This window comes from Pelmatolapia mariae, linkage group LG10_11 (assembly GCF_036321145.2).
Source record: "Pelmatolapia mariae isolate MD_Pm_ZW linkage group LG10_11, Pm_UMD_F_2, whole genome shotgun sequence".
Taxonomy (NCBI): Eukaryota; Metazoa; Chordata; class Actinopteri; order Cichliformes; family Cichlidae; genus Pelmatolapia; species Pelmatolapia mariae.
Genome location: NC_086236.1, coordinates 33,142,056 through 33,165,056, shown reverse-complemented (window position 1 = coordinate 33,165,056; position 23,001 = coordinate 33,142,056). Strand labels below are relative to the sequence as shown.

At 38.7% G+C, this 23,001-nt stretch overlaps 1 protein-coding gene across 6 annotated transcripts in view; it reads left to right on the top strand.

Moving 5' to 3' along the window:
* Positions 1-23,001, top strand: part of LOC134636073 (protein turtle homolog B-like) — a 151,287-nt gene that overhangs the window by 23,121 nt on the left and 105,165 nt on the right. For all 6 annotated transcript variants that reach the window (XM_063485858.1, XM_063485855.1, XM_063485856.1 and 3 more), the window contains exons 2-3: positions 6,079-6,270; positions 18,020-18,166. In XM_063485858.1, the coding sequence (XP_063341928.1) occupies positions 6,079-6,270; positions 18,020-18,166 (339 nt within the window). The remainder of the gene's footprint in view (positions 1-6,078; positions 6,271-18,019; positions 18,167-23,001) is intronic.

Below are 23,001 nucleotides of genomic sequence, written 5' to 3'. Positions count from 1 at the left end.
ATTATTCTTGTATTGTTTATTTATTGCACCTCAGTGATTTTTTATGCATGGATTCTTTTGTCACCATGTATAAATATAGAAATGTTCCTTTCTGTGAGACTTCAATGTGGCGATAAACCTATTTGTAGTGTCACAGTGTATCATACTGTTAAATGATCTCCAGGAAAAAACAGTTAACCTTTGACTGTCTCAGACCTGGAAGCTAATATGACTTGTATGTCATAATGTTTTCAGTTGCTGTACTGGAATATGAACCAGAGAACACCTGTAACACACATATGTTACATTTAATTTTTTGTTTTCTTTGCAACCGCAGAAAGAAATTGAATTAAAATGAGTTTAGAAATAATTACATTGAGAATGTCATGCAAGTAAGAAGTGTGCTCTGACAAACTCGTATTTTCCACTGGATTCTGTTTGTAGTACATGGGCAACCTCCAAAGCTAAAAAAAAAATGAAGGTAAAAACTGCAGTTCCTCTTGGTGCCACTGGAGGCTAAATCCAAAAGTCAGCTCCCATTCGCTTCTCTATTATAATACCACACTTTACAGCATTAAAAAGCATGTTTACTGCCTTGTACAAAAAAAGAGTATTGGCCTCTGTGGATAGTTTGCCCCATCATGAAAACTGTTGTTGCAGTGATTTTTTTTTTTAGCATTTATTTATTGTTTTGCAGAACTCATCCATCTGGAGACTGGAGTTAGAAACTGACATAGATAGCTGGAGCAACTCTATGCCTGCTAGCTTCAATAAATCTTTTCCAAAGCTGCCCTCACTTCCTCCTTCCTATTTTGCTGTACTTACTAGTTCACTAACTGTTTTCCATCTGTCCTCCTCTAACTCTCATTTTCTACATTCACCAGCTCCTCAAAGTGCTTCTTCTCAATGCGCTATCTTCACTCATTAGTCCTTTTTTTTATCACTATCCTTAATCAGTGTAACCTGCTGCACATCCTTTCCAGCCCAATCTCGCTCTCTCTCGCTCTCTCTCGCTCTCTCTCGCTCTCGCTCGCTCTCTCTCCCACTCTTATAAGTCATCCTTTGTTCCTTCCTCTTCTTGAAGTACGTGTTCACCACAGCCATTTAATCCTTTTTTTTCTTTTTGGGAAATCCACTACTATCTGGCCTTCTGCATTTCTCTTCTTAGCACCATACCTTTCCAGAACCTCGTTATCACCCCGGCTCTGTTCACCTACACCTCCACTGAAATCTTCTCCAGTCAGAAATCTCTCCCCCAGGAGACACTATCGTTTCATCCACGAGTCCTCATTCTCTTCAGCAAGGTCCAACCTGTGGGCCATATGCACTGACAACATTAAGCATCATAACTTTATTGTCCAACTTCAAACTGAATATCCTGTCTGTCCCTCTATTCACCTAATCCATTTCTCTTCCTGTCTACGCCATGGTAGAACTGCTTGAACCCATCTCCAATAATACTGGGATTACTTTCCCACTATATCTACCTTCCTTCTCCCCGTCATATCAGCCACCTCTCTCCTTGTACCAATCATAGTCTACCTACATTTTTCTTAGTCACATTGAAATAAAAAAAAAAACTGTTTACCTTTGTAAGTGATCAGTCAACATCAGAGTTCTTTGAGATTAGAATAAACATGTGCACTTTGCTGACTTGTTGTGTCACCCTTCATTAAACGCTATACTTTATAATCTGATTGTGGCTTTGAAGCAACTTACTGTACTCAAGCGTTACAGTCCTCCTGGCAACAGTATAATACCCAATACCCTGAACCCTCCCTTTTTGTTCCACCTTGCCTGCACTCTTGGAGCTGTGTGTATGTATGTGTATGCACACCTCAGTGGTTTTACCTTGCCACAGTATCTTCCCCTGGGTCTTTGATTGTAAATGAGCTAAACCCTTATGGCGGTGGTGGGGATTTAACTTGCTGTCTGTCTCTTGCTCCTTCTCTGTCTCATCAGTTATAAACAGTGAAGTCATACCTTCCAAGGGGGCTGTTTTGTGATATCTGTGATGATGTCACCAGCAGCCAATCAACACATAGCACTGCTAGAGGTAGTGCGTGTGCAGATGTGTGTGTGTGTGTTAGCGAGGGGATGGGGGTGGGGTTGCAGAGGTGTGGGGTGCACCAATAGGAAAATCACACTCGCTCAGTTATTAGCCAGTTCTTCCAACAAGCATGAGAACACACATCAAACCACGAATCCACAGGCTGCTTCTGATACACACTGACTGCCTCTCAGTCGTGCTGTATAAAGATACTCTGTATGTAGCACATGAGTGTGTTATTTATTGCATTCTATGGGAAATGAAAGGCCTATCCTGGTAATAATTCACTCAGTGAGATACCCCACGCTGTTTAGGGAAGCCTAGCTCTCCTCATATTTGTTGATTTACATTTCACTTTGTGTTTTTTATTTCATTAGTCTGACAGTAACGATTAGGTCTAATTATATGATAAATATCATCTGTTCAGTGCTAAACTTACACAATTAATTGCTTTTTGTAGTGACCTCAGTTCAAGGTGACTGTGGAAGCTTTGCGTGCTTCCCTCCTCCAGCCTTAATATGCATTTGAAAGCTCAGGCTGTTGGCTGAAGACGGTTAATTTGGGTTAACGCTGTTGAGAATTTATAGCTGGCCTTGAATGGATATTCAATTACTAGAGCAATGTGATTTGTTTTGGTGTGTTGCACAACAAACACACATATTGGTAACTGCAAACTAGAGAGGTCTTCAGTCTGATGTTGGGGCTGAAGCAGAAAGGCATCCTTTTAATATCTGTGTTTTTTGCGAGCTGTTTGCCCCGACCTTTTCTTTACTGTTGCACTCGGCACCACTGTCGAAGGAGAGGTGGGCTCATGTGGTATCATTCTGCTTCTGATTCACACGTTCATCTTTCTTCTTCTGTTTCCATCGTGACATCTTTCTCCCCCAAAAGAAAGCAACAGAAGGTCAAACTTTTTTGCCAACATGTCCTTTTCCACATTATTCCACATTGTGCTGCATTGAACAGCTTTGTGGAAATAATTATTTCTTCATTATTTTATTTTTAGCCTGGAAATACAGCTAGCTCTCTGCTTGTTTTCACTAACAGTACTTGCACTTTATGATAAATACTTAGCACCTCTGCATGAAACACATTGGTGAATGGTTTCAGGTGAATATGATAAAGCACAGGGCAGCACAGTGGTTAGCACTGTTGTCTTACAGAAAGAAGATTCTGAGTTCAATTCCACCATCAGGCCAGCAGGGTCTTTCTGTGTGGAGTTTGCATGTTCTCCCCGTGTTTGCGTGGGTTCTCCCTGGGTCCTCCGGCTTCCTCCCACAGTCCAAAGACATGCAGTTAGTGGGGATAGGTTAATTGAAAAATCTAAATTGCCCATAGGTATGAATGCGCAATTTAGATTGAATGTGAGTGCGAATGGTTGTCCTTCCCTGTGTGTTAGCCCTGCGACAGACTGGCGACCTGTCCAGGGTGTACCCTGCCTCTTGCCCTATGACAGCTGGGATAGGCTCCAGCACCCACCGCGACCCTGAAAAGGATAAGCGGAAGCAAATAGATGGATGATAAAGCTCAGTTGTAATCTTTGGTATTTACAACATATAGAGAGTCTTTTTCCCCATATCTGGTCTTTACTATAGTCCTTTGTAGGACTGCTTTTAAATTAACTAAAAAATGAATAGTGCTGGTGTGGGACCAGGTTGAGACAGTATATCCACCCACCAAATCACCGGTTTCTAAATATTTCAGCAGTTGATGCTTCAGCTCACAGTAATAACAGTGACTGCATTTTTTTTTATCAGTGTCTGAAAATGTTTTCGCTCACTCACATTTGTAGTAGGTCTTTCTACAGAATACAGTACTAACACTAGTGAGCTGTCCCTTGATTATTTGTACATGTAGTAGATAAAATCCTGTTGGTTCCATGTGCTCACATTGCCTTCCACTGTTTAATTTCAATAATTAGAAGCGCTACAGGCAGCAGGCTATCATCTGTGCGCAGTAGATTGTGTTTGCCTGCCTGGCTTCCTTACTGGCCACAGAGGAATGAGCAGTGAGTACATCTGATTAGCTGTATTGACTGGTAAAATGCTACCACACCGGGTTTCCGCTCATAAAACCAAGCTACATGGTAATTAGCCTGGGATCGATGTGAGCGTTCAGCACCTAGCCCACAGACACACAGACTGACTCGGACTGCTTTGGTCCTGAGTGAACAGAGCGAATTCTTAAAGAAAAACCTTAAAGGACCGGACATTATCGAGCATCAGGGACATTACTGTCACATCACCTCTTTCATGTTTTTGTCTGTTCACATTCTGTCAGTTGAAAAAGATTCTCACAAGATAAATCACATTCATGTGTCTGAAAGCGCTGTTAATCTTGCTGTTATCAACCCAGTGGCCTTGGTTGTGTATTGGATTTGTCACCGGTAGTCTTTGCATCTCGAGTGATGGAATTTTTAGCTAAGCCCAGGTTTGTGTTATCACACAAAAACACTCACTTCCTGGGTGGAACTCGGTTTCTAAACAGCTTTTTGCTATATTTCTTGCTAATCTCGACCATCTCTGCCGTGGCGTTTCTGTTAAACCACTGGAATGAGCTTAGCAGGCACCTTTGTTGTTTACTTCAAACTGGCTGATGTCACAATAGCCTCCAGATTGAGAACTTTATCACTCAAAGGAGCTGGTTAAGACGTATCATCACTAGCCTATTATGGAGCGGAGCAACAAATTTTTTTTAAAAAATAAAAGTAACAATTGTATTAGAACCAAAACAGGAGCATTCAAAATAACAGAAAACTAGAGTTAAGCACAGAACATATGGAAAAAAAATAATACTACTATAAACAACTATATCAAGGAACGATGTTAATAGCAGAAAAACTAAAATCTAATAGATACTACTAGAGCCATGACAGCTACTGAGTATCTAACTGCCCTGGCTGCCTGAGCTGCAAAACTTGCATAAGTTTTGGACTGTTAGATTGTTGTGACAAATAGCGTGCAGGTAGACTGTGTTTTATAGATGATCTGGGGCCTGTACTATGAAGAAAGCTCAGTATATCGATGACTTTTTTTTCCTTATCTGGCTACAGGGCAAGTATGAGGAGTTAAAGACAGAGATTCAAAAGAGTGTTTAATAAACTGAAAAACAAGAAGGTATATAAAAGGCTACAATAACTAAACAACTGAAACACATACAGCCTGATCTGTTGTTTTACAGACAAGTGTAGAAATCTTTGTTGATTTATATGCCAACAGCTCTCACATGGACATATTAATATCCAGTTCAATTCTTGGAACCTATCAAAGGTGCCATAGTGGAGAAAGGCAGGGTACACCCTAGACCAGCGGTCCCCAGCCTTTTTTGCACCACGGACCGGTTTGATGTCAGGCAACATTTTCACGGACCGGCCTTTAAGGTGTGGCAGATAAATACAACAAAATAAAATGATACGACCAAGACAAAAACTGTGGTATTTTGTAAGTATAATAATAAACGCGACTTTACGGTGTAATCGTGTGACTTTATTATCAGCGTCCTCCTGAAATGCGCCAACAACATTGAGAGTAACATCCTCCTCTCTGCCCCTTAATGCTCTCTGATCGCTATGGTAATGCGTAAATATTTCTTTCAAAATAAGACACATGAGTACAACACGGGAAAAGACCCAGGGAAACCGAGTTAACGATAAAAACCCTGAAAACCATGCATTTCACACCTGAGCCTCAACTCTCACGGCCCGGCACCAAACGACTCACGGACCATTACAGATCTGTGGCCCGGGGGTTGGGGACCGCTGCCCTAGACAGTTCACTAGTCTGTTGCAGAGCTAACACAGAGATAGCCAACCATTCACCCCTTTGGACAATTTAGAATCACCAGGTAACGCAACTCCACTAAGGGCATTTCCTTGGACTGTGGGAAGAGGCTGTAGTACCCATGCAGACACAGGGAAAACATACAAACTCCACATATAAAAAGTTGTCAGATGGTGGATTTAAATCCAAAGTGGAACTTTACACTCTGTCTGTGTGTAAGCTGGATTCTTACCTTTAACTGTTACCTGTTACCTGTTACTGTTTCCACAGGTGCCCACGGAGTGCGAGAGGAGCCCCAGTTTGTGACAGCACGTGCAGGAGAAAACGTCATCCTGGGATGCGACGTTTCCCATCCCTTGAACGGCCAGCCCTATGTGGTGGAGTGGTTCAAGTATGGAATGCCCATCCCTTTCTTCATCAACTTTCGCTTCTACCCTCCTCATGTGGACCCGGAATATGCTGGTAAGACAGTGATTACAGTGAAATTGAGACATCAGTAAGTTGACACCAAGCTAAATCCAGGATTTCACTGACCTGAATGGGTTTACATTTGTTTGATGTTTGGCCACAGAGATGAGTTGAATGAGAGGTGAGAGGGATTTTCTCTTGCTTTTGTTTGATTTCATTCCTCTGATCATTAAATTGCAGAAATAATTCCCCCTTCGTTTGACTTAAATCATTCATCCATTTATCTCTTATATGATTAAATGGGAGTTTTCCAGGCTGAGAAGGAGTCGGCAGCCATGAATATTTTGGGAAATATAAATAGATTTCCACTTTTTTAGATAGTGGTGGTGAGAGTTATCTCATAAAGTCAGCTCAGTGTTTTGTTCTAGAACACAGACAGTTGTACGTAGGCTCCGTGAGAAAAAACTGACATTTCGATCTGAGCAATGTGTAAACTAATTAGGAAAGGAGGCAATTAGTGCTGACGTTAGCTAAAATCGCAGTGGTTTCTTTCATTTAGACTACCTGATTATTCCAAATTGAAATTTCTGTGTAAAGGGAAATTAACTAAATAAAATGAAGCTTTGCAACATGTCAAGTAAACACTTGTATTATTGGAAGTTTTCTGAAACTTTTCAACTGCAACTCTCCTGACTTTGTAACAGAATTTAATGTTACATCTATTTAAGTCCCGTGAACATGGAGAGAATTTGCAACCTTTTAAAACCAGCTCTGGTGACAGTTTTGCTGGTGTGGCCTGATTTGGTACAAGTACCTCCAGGGAGTAAAGGGTTTAATAATGACTATATGTTTTTCAATGATTATACAGGTCTGCAAAAGAAAAGAATTTTTTTTTTTTTGCAAAACATGAGGAGTTTACATTAAAAAAGCACAACAGCGATGAAAAAAAATCAATATTTTATTACAATTAACCATGCATAATCTTTCTTATAATTGAACAAAGAAACAAAAAACACTTCCTTCATGATATATTTAACACTACATGTTCACTCTTTTTGTCTGTGAAAACTTTTCTTCTTCTCTCCTCCTTTCGCTTTATTTCCTTTGAGTCTCACACTTAGAAATATTAAATTAATGTTAGAAATCATTATTGGATATGGTTTTTTGACTCAAGTATAGGATACCAGATTTCAGTTTAAAAGGGGAAATTGTACGCTTAATTAAACTAAAAACCTGAGTTTTGCAAGAAAATCCGACGCGATGGAATTTAAAAAATATTTTTCTCGATTTCAGTGAAACAGTCAAAAAATCCTATGCAGTTTTTTGGTTGCAGACCTGTGCTATTCACATGTAGTTGTTACCATGAGTATGTTAGAACTCCACAGAGCCCTTTGTCCCCCTGTGTCCACAGTAGAGTGTGCATGAGTGTCTCCAACAATGTATTGTATGTGAAAAACAGTGATATCGATTAAAAACATGTTTAATATGGGTATAGGATATCAATGTAAATAACGGTGTTGAAGATAGCAACAATTCACACGGTTTTGTTTTTAACAGGATAATAAACTGAGGTGAATATGCAGCTACTGATTTCTTTCCAGTCTTGTCTTCATCCAGATGGAGTTTAACTTTCATAATTTGCAAGTAACTAACAATATATACACAAGTGAAGACTGGGGATTTGTATAAGTGTGTAATCACCTTTATTAGCTGAGCAGCCAGAAGCATTTTGGTGTGCTAATTCACACTAATGAGACGAGTATCATAAAATATGAAATATTGATTAAATATGTATCCCACACACCTAAATACTACATCTTACTAGCTAATACTTTAACCTTTGTCATGTTTCTTTAATTTTACTACTTAAATTAAGTGTGAAATATGAATATGCAACCAGCATATAATAGAAACTTTGTTTCCAAATTATAAACTACTTCTACTGTATATTCTTCTTGCTATATGCAAGTAAACAGACTGATTCTTATAGAGCGCTTTTCTTCATACAACATGCTACATTCACTTCCTTTTATGCGTTTAAGTTCTTACTAACTAACATTTACACTGCAATGGACGCACTGGAGAGCATCTCACCCAAGGACACTTGGCATGCAGACTGGGGGAGCCAGAGATCGAACTACTAACCTTCTGATCAGTAGATGACCTGCTCTACCTCCCGAGCTACAGCCACCCTGTACTTAAGTGGAATATGCAGTACTCCAAATGGCAGTAAAGTTCTTAAAGTCACCCACATATACCCAAGACTGGCAAACGAAAGTCAAACAAAAAGACTTTAATAAGTACTGATAAATTTTAAAAAGCAGTGCACGAAGATTTAGGGTATGCTACCTAGACAAGGGGCTGAAGTGGCTGGAAAAAACTATCAGTAAAAGTCTTTTAGGAGAAGCATCTGTGCAGTCATTTGTTCTTTTTCGACCCTGTTTTCCAAGCCTTTGGGCAAAAGGTTTGTTACACCTAACACATTCAAGTCAGTGTAATGCAATTCATTTTTATTTATATGTCAACAAATCACTAGAGCAATCGCCTCAAAGCAACATATATTGAATATATTTATATTGTAATAGATAGAAAACCCTAACTATCAAAAGACCCCCTCTGAGCAAGTACTTGGCAACAGTGGCAAGGAAAAACACCCCAATAACAGGAAGAAACCTCCAGCAGAACCTGGCTGGATGGACAGCTATCTGGGACAACAGACTGGGGGTGATGGGAGAAAGACAGGATAAAAGACACTATAGAAGAGAGCCAGCGATCAAAATTCTGGTGCAGTATTGGAGAAGTTCAAGACCAAAGTGGAATGAATTCTGCATAACACTCCCAATTTCCTTAATTGGTAGATTAATTACAGTTAAAATGATTTGTCTCCCTCAATTGCTATACCTCTTTCAAAACTTAGCCATTTATCTTAGTTGAATGTTATAATTCTTCCATTTATTAGGAATTACAAAACTCAAAGGATATAAAAGAATCGCCTGTGTAAGTGCAAAACAAGTGGAAGGCTGGCTCTACGAGACTTTGTGTGTTATAAGTTAACAACAAGTATCTCCTACTGGCTAGAGTTCACCAACTGGTTGGACACAAAGAAAAAGGATTGGCAATCACACTCTCTTGGCTCTATTGCAATGTTTCCTATTTGTCTCAAAAAATCATACTACAGTTAAAACCCAGTCATCAGTAGTTTATGGTTGGAGGCAAACTGATTAAGCTCTGGGTGCTGTTTTCACTTTTGATATTAGCAAATCCTGTTAAACCTTCAGTGATGGATGGAGCCTGATTAACCAAGGTGTGTTTGCAATCATCCTGCAGCTTCAAGAGAAAAACAGCTTGCCAAAGCCAGATTTCTATAGACATCTGAAGGTCAGACACTCAGTAAAGCCATAGCTTAATAATTTAGAAAAAGCAGTGAGACAGATAAATATGGATGGTCTCAAAAAGACTGAAAGAGAGCTGGGAAGAGAAAGGGGGCTAGATTATGTTAAGATATGATTAAAGTTAAAGTTCAACATTTTAAAAGTCTATTTAAAAGTGAAGTTGAATAGAATCACCTATATGTGATAAATAAATAAATCAGAGGCAAATCTGTTTCATTGCTGCATCACATGTGCCAAATGTGAGTACTTTTGACTGGGAATATTCTCCTTGTTTTCAAAGATTTTAAAAGCCAAGTAAGACTGAATCCTCTTCTCATCATCACCTCCTGTCCTATGGCCTCCTCTGTGCAAAAGACCTTATTCTTTTCTTCTGGTAAAAAAGGATGTTCCAATTTTTAACATCAGGATAGCAACAGTGAGAAAACAGACTGGAGGACTTTGAACAGATTTAGCATCTTTAATATAAATAGAACAAAATGCTATGTAAACTTCCCTGCCTTTAATGCAGCTTGAGGATTTGAGTTGATAGGGAGGGGTGTGGGGGGCAGTGACGTGGGGACTTTGTCTGCTGTGCATGGTTAAACAATTGTTCATAGACTGTCCAGTTAAAAACTGAAACATTAATTTCAACTGAAAGGTTCTATATTTTATATTATATATGCTTCATAATAAAGGTATTTGAAGCAAGAAGACTGGCACTGAGATAACTTGATTTACTGATGATGATGTAGGCTGACATCAATTGCTTATTGTGTTTTTTATTGTGTAGTTAAATGTCATGGCCAAAGCGTCAGACATACAGAGACTTACATTGTTCCCTTTTTAGATTGGGACAGTTGCTAAATGGTTAATACATTTAGCTGACCCCAGGGGCAGTCTTTCCTACATGTCCCTCTGTCCTGCCTTCTGAAACAAGCATTGCGCTAGTTTCTTTTTATATACTAAAACAAAGGAAGAAATTGAGTGATAGAATGTTTTTTCCTGTAGATCTTCAGAATTGAATATATGGACATATAATGACAACTATGCAATAGAAATTGCAGATTAAACTGGGTAGAGAGAACAATAAAGAAATACAAGGAAGTGGTTACAAATTACAGTGTTCTCATGGATGATCTCTAAATCATTTTCCCATGAGAATATTTCCATGCATGCATTTGTCCACTTTCTTCTACTTATCAGGGTAACCGTGGGGCTGGAGCCTATCTAAGCTGAGACAAGGCAAGAGGCAAAGCACACCCTGAACATATCCCCAGTCTGTCACAGAGCTAACACATAGAGACAGACAACGATTCATGCCTAAAGCCAATTTAGAATCATGATGTAATCTAACAAGTATGTCTTTGACTGTGGGAGGAAGCCAGAGTATCCAGAGAGAACACATGCATTCACAGGAAGAACATGCAAACTTCATACAAAAAGGCCTCATTGAGCTGGTGGAACTGAATCAAGGACCTTCTTGTTGTGAGGGTACAGTGCTAACCCCCGAACCCCCGAGCTACCATGGGTCAAAGTTTTGTAGAATGTTTCCGGTACAGATGGGAATCTTTCTATAAGTATGATGGAGATATGGATGAAAGAACAATAAGCAAACTGAAAGATCATTTAACAAACCACAAATAATAATTAGTTTATTATCTCTCTCTTTCTCTCCCTCTATATATACCCTTTATATAGGATAATATAAGAGTGTCAAGTTAGCCCCTTATTCCAGTTTATTTAACTTAAGGTAACTTGAGTTAAAAAAAAGAAGAAAATTATACATTTTTTAAAATTCATTCCTTTTTTATTATTTAAAATGCTTCCATAGACTCTCGTCGTCTTTTATGTAGGTAACAGAGAGAACTGAACTGAAGTTGTCCTGGCCAACCTGGCAGGCTCGCATTGAGTGATATAGTGTCTGGTGATAGTAGAAACAAACAGAGGTTTGTTCAGTGTCCACTTACCATAGAAATGATAGAAAGTTGGGGTAAAATCTCTCAAATGGTCAAGAGGATCTGGACAGAAATAACAGTAGAAAAAAGATCAACATGTTTTTTTTTTCTCAAAGATTTTCCGTTGAAGGCTCTATTCTTGTATTTAATGGACAGATATGAGCGTAGTATTGATTTTACACCTGCAGCGGTAACAAGGGATCTTGCAGTACCAAAAGTGACCTCATACCAAGTTGAAAATGTGGACCCAAGGCCAGTCCTCTAATGTTATCAAAGTTAATGCCAATCATCATGACTGGAGCTCTGTGATAGACTGCCATGTGGTGATTGTATGAAACTGATAAAAGAGACAAGAAGTAGGAATAGATTGAGTTAATAAGATAGGATTGGAGGAACAGCTGGACCTCTGTCATTATTACAACGAATCAAAGTCCTGCTGGCTGCTGCTTTTGCTGCCTTCAAAACATTCCTTTTTTATATGCTCATTGCATTGTTGTGGGTGTAGTTTAGGCTCTTTTTACTCTATTTACCATGTGCCCATAAGATGATTTAACATTCATTTGAATCTCAATGGTGAGCTGTAGACAACATGTTGTTGTGGTCAGTGACGCTGTTAAAAATAGTGCTGTCTTCGTGCTGTTGTTAACCACGAGTCAATGCATTTATAACGTAGTTCAATAACTACATTTTCACTGCACACTGAGAACAATCTGTATTTAAAGCCTGCTTCTTTTAAAGTTGCAGTAGTTTTTAGTAACATTATCACATAAGTACAAAGAGCAAGAGAGAAGCAATGCGGGGGAAAGAATGCAGAGAAACTGTATTGATTTGGAGGCACCATTCATTATAAGGCGGACAAATGGAAACATTTCAGAAAAATGTGTCTACTTATGCCCTCACAGCATAAATGATCCATGTCAGTCCCACTCTAAAAGGTCAAGGTTCAAAGGTTTCCTTTGTTTGCTGTGTTATCTAGCTCTTGTTGTTATGTTAGCTTGCACAGGTGTAGTACTTGTTTCTGGCTTTGAGAAACTGTTTGAAATGCTTAATTGCAGCTTTCTGGAATGTCTCCTGAAATTTATGGCTTTTATGAGGAAACCCACAGTGAGTACTGTGTGTGATAATGACATAACTGCTACTGAAAACAGTTAGTGAAGTGTGGATAGAAAACATGGCCAGAGAGAGCACAGTGTTCTTTTAAATGCCACCAAAAACCTCTAGTGACTCTTCATTTGAGTGTGTAGTAATGCTTCAAGGTATGTTGGAATAAATCAGGAATACAAATGACTCTGGCTTCTCTATGACCTCAGTAAAATCTTCCTCTTGTCACCTGTTGAGATTATTATGGCAGCAATATAAATGAACTACTGGCCTTTAGCAAGTAAATCCACCACCACAGATCTCTTTAATTTTTAGAATATGTATATTCTCAAATAAAAAAATGGGGGTCAAGTAAAATCTCGATCTCTGATGATGGTTAAAGGTGGGTGCTATACTAACAATGAACTCAGATCCAAGCAGTTCATTTCAATAACACGAGATCCTCGAAAATAAGCACCTGAGTGAGATTTACTTAATGAGAGACAGCTGAAGGAAAATTATTTTTGATGTAAATGTATGCAAAATTATACATACAGCCTCTAATATACAGAAACACTCGCACTAATATTTGGTTAAATGTTGCTAACCAGATTACACCTGGACCATATGTTTTTGGTAGTACTCAACAAGATTCTAGCATTATTCCATCTGGATTTTAGACTCTTCTTGGCTGATTTGATATTAGTTAGTTAGTTTTGTGGCAGGAACTTGACTTCTAAGCATAGTTCACACATTTTCAGTAGGGTTGTGTTCAGGGCTTTGGGAAGCCCATTCCAGAGACTTAATGTTGGCCTACTTAACTATTCCAAAACCAGTTTCTTTGTGCTACTGGGATCATTGTCCTCTTGGAACAGCCAATGCCATGTTGAATCCAGCTGTTTATTAGAAGTGAAGTTGAAGACTTTGGAGGTTGTCCTCCTTCTTTGCTGTTTCATCCACATGCAACTGTACAACTGGCAGCAAAACAACACCAGAGCTGATTTACATGGCGTTTCCATGGTTGGTATTTGCGACTCATGAATCTGGTAAAGTTGACTAACTCATATGTCACTGGTGTTGGAAACTTAGCTAACATCAAGTTTGTTTTAATATAGCTTCATGAGTCAAACTTTTATAACTGAAAAGCATGACCCAGCTATCTTCTTGAAGTTTGCTGTTTGCTGTGGCATTTTCAAGCATTTGATATTTTATTTTGAAATCAGTCACTACACATATATAATCTGTAAGGATTTGTAAGTGTTAAAAAGCTTACTAACTTCTAAAATCTATATAGATAAAATCTGTTAATCCTGGTGCCAATTTATATTGTAAGCTTATTGCAGATTGATTAACATATATAGGATGAGTGAGGGAAGGACTATGTTTTCAATATAACTTTGCTAGGAAGTTAAGAAGAAAGAAATAACCCATCTTTCTATTTCATATTAAAATCCTAAAAAATGTAAATTCATTAAAAGCAATGTCCAGTAGAGTAACCTGGAATTTACCTGCTAACCCCGTTGTCCATTAACTACTGAAATACTGTTCCTCTTGGTTTTTGACATGTGATTTACCTTCACGGGTTACACCGGATTGCCACTTTGGGTTCTCCCTCAGACTATTTTTGCCTGAGAGGCAACCAGGCTGGAATTAAAAGATTTCACAGGAAAATTCCACTTCCTCTCTCACTCCATCACTGCTTCCCAGGCCATAAGAGAGCAAAACCTAATTAGACAATTCTGCCTTAAAATAATCAGAAGTACTTTTATACATGGTTTGCTGCTTAAATATGCAGGGGCTGGGTGTACTACAGCAAACCATGGTCCTGTGGAGGCATGGAGTTCCTCGTTACTGTTTCAGAAGACAATCTGCCAGAGCAGGGTTGCATGGTGATGACATCATCCATGCATCAAATGTAAAAGGCTGGCATAAAGATGGCTCTGATAAAAACATGCTTCAGCCACAGTAAGGCTGTCTGTATGGCACCATTATTCTCTTTTGAATGAACAAAGTGTTCATCGTCTTCACTAGAAGTGTTCGTCTTCTAGTGTAGTCAGCCGGATGTCCTGTGCATGCTTTACACTTTAACCATGAGTCTGATTTGACATTTCTGTGCATGTAGTTAAAATTAAGGATTTTGTATCTGACAAACACAAGAAAAATCAGGGAAGTGGTTGGCACTGTGGTGAATGTGCCTGACTTGAGTATAACTCATTTAAGCATACACTATATGTAGGATATAAATTGCAACAGAATAACCAGATAATTTCTCATTGCCATGGCGTAAATCACCTTACCCAACTTTCCTCTCTTTTGGTACAGTTTACCTTTTATTTTTGTGTTAAAACACAAGTGTAAAAACTATATATGTATGTCATGCTAGTCATACCTTACTGTATGGGGGTTGTAAATTGCACCGACTCTGTAAATACTGCACATAATGAAGAAAATGTTGCATAGTACATCTGATATAATTCACTTTGGTTACTTTAGTTAACATGAAAGTAGACCTTGCACTATATAGGGACATAGAGTAGACATAATTTTAATTGCATTAATCTTACTTAATTAACCTAATTTCTGCTCTGCTTTAAAAGGTTTGGTAGCAGATTAAAAACATCTAAATATTAATTTTTTAATGAGGATCTTTTGAAAATGACAGCTCACACTGAGTTTGATTTATCCCCAAATTGCTGCATTCATTATTAATTACCAGAAATTATTAAGAAGTTTGTAACTCACTTTAATTGGCAGGAAAAATCTACATTTTGTACATATCTGTAAAAATTACCAAAATATTTATAACCATGACCTGTTAATAATAATTCTACACATGACACAGTGCCAAAGATTGCACAAAAAGCATCATAAAGCATCATGCCACAATCTTTGATATTCCTCAAAGAAAAGCAAATGTAGCAAATGTTCTGGACTTTTCTTTTGCCCGTGCAAGTTACCAGCATTAAAGCTGAGTTTTAAATTAATTCCCTATCTCCTGAATCTGGGTCCAGACTGGAGCCTATGCCAGCTGTGATAGGATGCCAGTCTGTACACTGAGAGATAGACAGCCATTTTATGGGCAACTTAGTACCATCAATTAACCTAACGCCATGCATGTCTTTGGACTGTGGGAGAACGCCAGAGTACCCAGAGAGAACACACACAGACAAGAAGAGGACATAAACAGAAGTCCACAAACAAACACCTCAGGCTGGATTTGAACCCAGGACCTTCTCATTGTGAGGTGACAGTGCTAAACACCATACCACTGTGCTAAGGTTGAAGTGTAATGAGATAAGGAGGAATTGTATCAGAGAATGGGCTATTTGAAATGTCTTTCAAAAGGGTGAAATAGACGAAGAGAGCTTGGATTGGACAGTGCTACTGTAACTTATTTTATGTGAGTGAAACATTTATGTAAATGACAGGCAAAGAGTTGCAAGAGCTAAGATGTGTAATACAAGGAGTAGAGGTATTTGAGTTTAAAGCTATATAGTAGATGAGATTAAATAGCAGCACAAGTGAAATGGAAGAGTTACAAGATGGTATTGAGACCTGCTCTGATGTACCACTGACAGTGGTACTAACAAAAAGACCGAAGGTGGAGCTGGAGGCAGCAGAGCTGAAGATGCTAAGATTGAGATTGGGATTGAGCGGGGTTGACAGGATTAGAAATGAGTTCATGAGAAGAAGAGCTCAAGCTGGGCGATCTGATGACAAAGTTAGAGAGGCAAGGTGGAGCTGGTTTGGACATGTGCAGAAGAGAAGTAGTGGATATATTGGACAAAGGATGTTGAATATGGAGAGATCAGGCAGGAGGAACAGAGAAAGGCCACAGAGAAGATTCATGGATGTAGTGAAGGTGTCATGACGCGCTGTGAGGCAGGCAGGATAGCACCCAAAATGTAGGACTGAGGCAGAACTAAACTTGAAGGCAGCTTTATTGGTGGGTTTACAGATAACAAGACTAAAAGTGAGAAGACACTAGGCTGGCAGAACACACAGCATTGAGAGAGATCATGACGAAGAACAGAAGGAAATGCAGACAATAAATACACACAGTGAATCAGGGCAAAGAGGAAACACTTGGGGGACACAGCTGGACATAATCTAACTGACGAGACAGGGGAAGCAAAACTGAACATGATGCACACAGGACACGTGACTGTCAGAATAAAACAGGAAGTAGGAAAAAGAGATGCAGGCTCAGACACACAGCTTGACGTGGGAATACAATAGCACACACATGGCAGACGGACATGACAAAGCTGAAAGACAAAGAGAGCCAGGAAGCTGAGACAACAGAGAGTTAGCTGGAGAGCGAGGGACAAGTAAGACAGAGAGGGAGACATGAGAAGAGAGAGAGAGAGCGAGAAGGGAAGAGAAAAAGAGCGTCATTATAGACAACACACCGGGGATGTAGGGGAGGACACAGCAAGGAGAGACTAAGACAGAGCGGGCACAGAAGGGAACAAAATTAAACAAGAACTAAGAACTAGAAACATAACAAAACTCAAAGACTCTCCAAACTAAACATTAGTATCTCAATAACCTGCAAGAAATGAACAAAAGACTAAGCAAACATAAACCCAGGACTATTACAGAAGATGGATATGAAGAGTGCTGGTGTGCCAGAGGCGGATGCTAGGGACAAGCTGAGATGGAGGCAGGGCTCTGCTGTGGTTGTGACCCTAAAGGTGACCCCTAAAGGGAGCAGCCGAAAGAAGAAGAGACAGATTGAAATGAATGAATGAATGAATGAATGAATGAATACCTGCTTGGGATGATTTTGGAGAGTGTGTGAAAATGTCAGACAGACTAAATTTTGATCTATTTTACATTTTCAAAACTTGCTTAACAGTTTGTAAGCAAAGGAAAATATTTCAGCTGTCAAAAAAATGTGGAAACCGTACAAGTCAAAGTTTTTGTGAAGAAAGCATATGTCTTTGTGACACTCTACAATCAAATGAAAGGAGCACGTTCATAGTGCAGATCCAGGAGAAGGAAGTGACTCCCAACATCTGGGAACTGGCTGAAAACTGGCAATTTAGTGGGAGCAACAATTTTAGCTGTGCCTGTAAGTGATAGACACAGCTATTGCACTTGTTGCTCTGCTTCCATGTTATTTTGCAGATTAACAGTGCTGTAGTATCTTTGTTTAGAAATGGCTCTAAACTAAAGTATAGAGAACGTCAGTGTCAGCACTATGTGATCCCTGCATATTTATATCCGAGTCGTTCAAAGGCTGATGTTGCTTTAACATTCATTCGGTGTTCCTCTTCTCTCTTCTCTTCATTCACCTCTCACCTTCTTTCCTTTCCTTCATTTTCCTTATGAAATTCAATCCAACCATCCTTCTCACCTCCATGTCCTCTTCCTGCTTCGCCTCTTGGCCAGGCCGGGCCAGTCTGCACGGCAAGTCCTCCCTGCGGATAGAGGATGTGCGTTCAGACGACCACGGCTGGTATGAGTGTAAGGTGCTGATGTTGGAGCAGCAGTATGACACCTTCCACAACGGCAGCTGGGTGCATCTAACTGTCAACGGTAGGAAGCATCTGACATCATGCATTATTCAGGCAGTTCAGTGTAAAGTCAGTGTGAAACAATAACTGAATAGACAGTACAAGTACAAAGGAGTACAAAGTCATACCTTTGTTGTGTATGTGTGATATATTATTACCTTCTTATATAGACTTTTTGACAGTCTTTGAAGGAATTGCTCTACACTTGTCGATGGAAATCCAAGATTTCAAATTGTTCTTGAGCTGAAGAAAGATGCACACTTAACACAAATTGATACAAATGACTGTCTCTTGACATTCACAAACTCAAACTCAAAGGCAGCCAAAGTAACAAAAATGATTCTGCTTTGCTTTATGTCTCAGAAATAAAAGAAACAGGTTTAACATAAATATATGAAAAAACATTTCTAAAGAGATGCACACTTAATACAAAGACATGTAAAACAAACTACCAAAGACAGGCAAAGCAAACTGGAACTAAGACTCACATAAAAAACGACTGAAAAAAGGCACAATGCAGTCAAAACAACTATGACAAAAGTACAGAGATACAATGAGACACAAATGGACGAAATGGAAAAACAAATTGAGCAGAAATAGAAACAAACTGAATAGATCAACCCTCAAAGATACAAAATAATGAATGCAAATCGATAAGTCTTTTACATTATTATTTCTTAGCCTGTGGAAGCACTGAACACATAAAAGGTGGTGTATTAGCAAAACAGCTGGTTAAACTTTGTAAATTTATTCAACCAAGTAATTTCTCAGCTTCTCAACTATTCTGAAAGTGCTGGCTGAGCCTGCAGCAGATCAACTTGCCTGTTTTATTAAAGCAGAGATTGTAGTAGCCGAAGCCATCTCTCCATTATCAGGGTTTTCTTTCCTCACGTGCTAATGGAATTAATGAAAACGTTCTGACATTGCACTTTAACTATTCTACATTAAACATGTTGGCCAAGATGACCAGTAAGAGAAAACCTATTTGTAACAATGATAATTCACAGAAGCTCCTTTTCTTTCTAATGCTAGCTCTGTTTCCACAGCATTGTTAATTTTGACACAAATTTTGATGTAGTTTTAATAGTGTTTTTGCTAACATGTTATTTAGGTGCAATCATAATTTAAGAATTTAATAATCTAAATTATTTTAGTTTTAGTCTAGTCAACTAAATTGCATAAGCCTGTCACAGACAAAACTAAAGTTGATTCAGCTGAATAAAAATATAACATCTTAGTTTGTTGTGTTTTTACTGATAGTTCCTGCACACGTTTCATAAAGCGTCTCATTTCCCTTGACATTAAATATATAATGTGTCCATATGTTTTCTCTTCTTCCCAAGCACTGATATTTTGTCATGTTTTTCTGAGAAATGGGGAGCATTGGTGTTAGCTAAGAGTTGTGACCACAAGGTGGCAATAATATAAAGAATAGTTGCAAACAGGTGAGAAACCTTATGACTGTGGTGTTTAAGATCATTATGGAAACACATTTTCACTTTGATTTTAACTGATGTCTCTTTTTATTTTTTATACTAGGCAAGCACCGCCTTGCTTGTCCTGATGGAACGCCACTGGTGTGGATGTGAAAAATGTGTGGGGAACGTTAGAGCATATGTGTTCAAATACCCAGTTTAAAAAACACATGAATTCCCTGAGCTCTGATATTAGTTATTATCCAAATGCATTGTGCAAAATATTAAGCTAGCAAATTCTCATTTTTGGTGTTTATGTCTGTTTCCATAATGATTAGTCCTTCCCCTTTTTAAAATGGATTTAGCAGTGCTTAGCCTAATGGTGGAGCGGGGTTTCCCTGCAGGGAAAAAAAATCTAATAGGAGGGAAATGTAAGGCTGGCAGTGAACACTTCAAAAGATAAACACTGCAGAAGGTTGCATAGGGTTTTGCTAATTATAAGCAACTGAGTAAGCAACTTGATAATATTGCTGAATCAGATTTTTGGTCAAGTAGCCAGCAAATACATATATCAAATGTACCGTGCAATAGACATTACATCTCAAATAATATATAATAAACATTTTTACAAATGAAAATTTTAGGGTAAAAAAATTGATTGCACAGCACTTTCTATATCTGTGTCTCTGCTGCCTATAGTAGCCATAGAGCATTGCTAAAATACAGTTCTGCTATAATTCACGAGAGGATAGTCTAACAAATCAGTCAGAATTTGCAGAGCTGATATGATTCTTTAGACTACTAGTTTCACCTAGGCAACAGTCCAGAAACCATACATATCCTTCTGTGTTACAAAGATGTAATAGAAAAAAATTCTCACATTTGAGAAACAGAAGATGTTCTGTTTTCTACTTGTCTAAAGTGATTTGATTTCAGCCATTTGAAAGAGTTAAAATATAAAGCTGTACCGGGATTGTTAATGTTAATGTTGTGGTTCAACTGACAGTATTTGTGGTTTCTGACTGGTTACACTGTGGCTCTTTTGTAAGACCTTGACTTGAAAAAGTTGTCGCTGAGCAGAGCACCGCGTCCCCTCCTGTACATGCAGTGTCACAGATTTGCTGTGCTTCTAGAAAAGATTACCAGACAAACTCCTGCGCACAAACCAAGCTGAGTGTTAACACTCACAGGGCTTCACAGATGAGAATATTCTTGCCTTCATGTGGCAGTTCTAGCACTCGTCAACTCACTTAATCAGACAGCATATGAAGATGCTTGTTGCTGTGGTAACAGACAGATCAGATACGGTCCTGCAGCCCCTGTCCCCCACCCCCAAGTTCAGTCTCATCAGCGTTGCGTTTGTTCTGTCTTGGTTCTCCATCCTCTTTCCCAGCAGTGTTTAGAAGCCTCAAGCTCCTTACTTAGCCTCCTTTCTCTCCGCCTGTTACTCCTTCACTGTTTGTTAACATCCTGTCACTGTACCAAGCATGAACCACACGGCTCCGATCGTTGCTGTAGTCAGACAGTCAGTGGTGTACAGGGGACAGCTGACAAGCATGCCAGTTTTCCAGAATACATTGCTAACACTAAGCTTCACAAAGTGGATGTGCTGAAGTTGACTTTGTTACATTTTCTTAGACAGAAAATTTATTAAAGTGGTCAAGCTGTTTGAAAATGAAATGCTTTTAATGTGTTGAATATACTGTTGAATATGTTACTGTGTTTCCTTTGTTTTTCCACTAAGAAGAAAAAGATAAAGCAGTTTAGGTGTAGCCAGGATTTGTGGAGGTCGTTATGACAACAGTGTTATACAAAGAAAGCCAGGTTATTTTAAAAATAGTACCATGCTATGTGTTATTATGGTATGTGGCTAAAATACCCTGGAAGTTAGAAACACTGACAGAAGACTAATTTCTGCAAAAGTGGGTACACCGAACATTCGTATGTAAGCATGCAGTCACTAGAAGTTGGATGGTGCCTTCGGTGTTTAGACTTTCTAAGGAAGGATATAAGTAGGGAAGGGAATTGATAAGAATTTAGCGATTCTGATTCTATTATCAGTTATTGATTCTATTCTTTATGGATTGTTTTACTGATTCTCATTGGGTTCTCGTTGGCTCTACTTTGAGAGTTACAACCATCACTAAGCAGCATATCAAAGACATTATATTCATTAAATTATGCTGTGTAGTCAAATGTCTGTACATGTTGGAGGTATTTCCTCTCTTTGTTGTGATCAGTGTTGGGGTGGTTACTCAGAAAAAGTAATGAGTTACGAATACGACACACAACACTTTTCTTTAAAGTAATGCTGTACGTTACTTAATTACTCAAAGGAGAAGGTTATTTGTTACATTGCTTCCGCATTTCTGTAATATGACCTGAAATGCATCATCTCATAATGTTAACGTATAGCAACACAAATCCCTAGCCCAAAGAGGGCACACATACAGGATCTTTCTCTCAGTAATTAGGTGTGAACACACAGCAAAGATAAAAACCAGCATAAAGGGACTTCAAAGCGATCGCCACAGTGATTCTACTTTAGAAACGTGATCATGTAGAAACATGCTCAGCAGTTTGTTACATGTTGAAGTTCAGGGTCTGGCTGTTGGGCTGCGGTCGGCATCCACTCAGCTTTAACATCACTCTGGGTTCTTAGCTAGCTTAGCATTAGCATGCTGTCTGTGCAGATGATTGCAAAGATCAAAAGTTGTGTTAGCAACATAATGCAGTTTCTGTTCTGGGTGGAGTTTTCACTTTACCATTGCACTGTTGTCATTTTGTGCAATAAAAACAAATATTTAAAGTATTGTAAATATCCATGCTGTAGACTGCCACTATTTTCCTCCTCCAGCACATCCACTGAAATCAGCTGATAGTAGCACAAGTGCAAGTAGAACCAAGTAACTGAACTACTGGGAACAGGTTCTCTGCAGGAACTGGTCCTCGATTCCCATCAAATACAGTTTTTCTCTATATGCACTCTTGTAATAACTTAAGTAACAATTATTGTTGTAGTGTTAATATCTTTAATTAGTTTAAATACCACTCAAAAGACTTTTTGCTTTGCCATTCAGAATGGCCTGATGTGATTAAAAATACAGCAACTGAATTATTATTCATATTTTTAATCTATTAAGTTGCTGTCCTAGCCAATGTGTGAACATGAGCTAATAGCTTGAAAAATAAGACCTTCCTTTACTTTTGTGGTTGCCTTTTACAGTCAGTGGACTGATGTACTATATAAAGGATGTGGAACAGCATTTCCATGCAAATCCAAAGGATCTGAAATTCATGCTCACTCCTGAGAGCTCTGCCTCAAAGCCACTGCAAAAGCAGTAAACAATTACTTTTTCATATAGGGCCACATACTTTTAGATTTTTTCCGTAGTAAATAAAGTTAATTACCATCACTTCTCCACCACCTTAAAATGTGTTA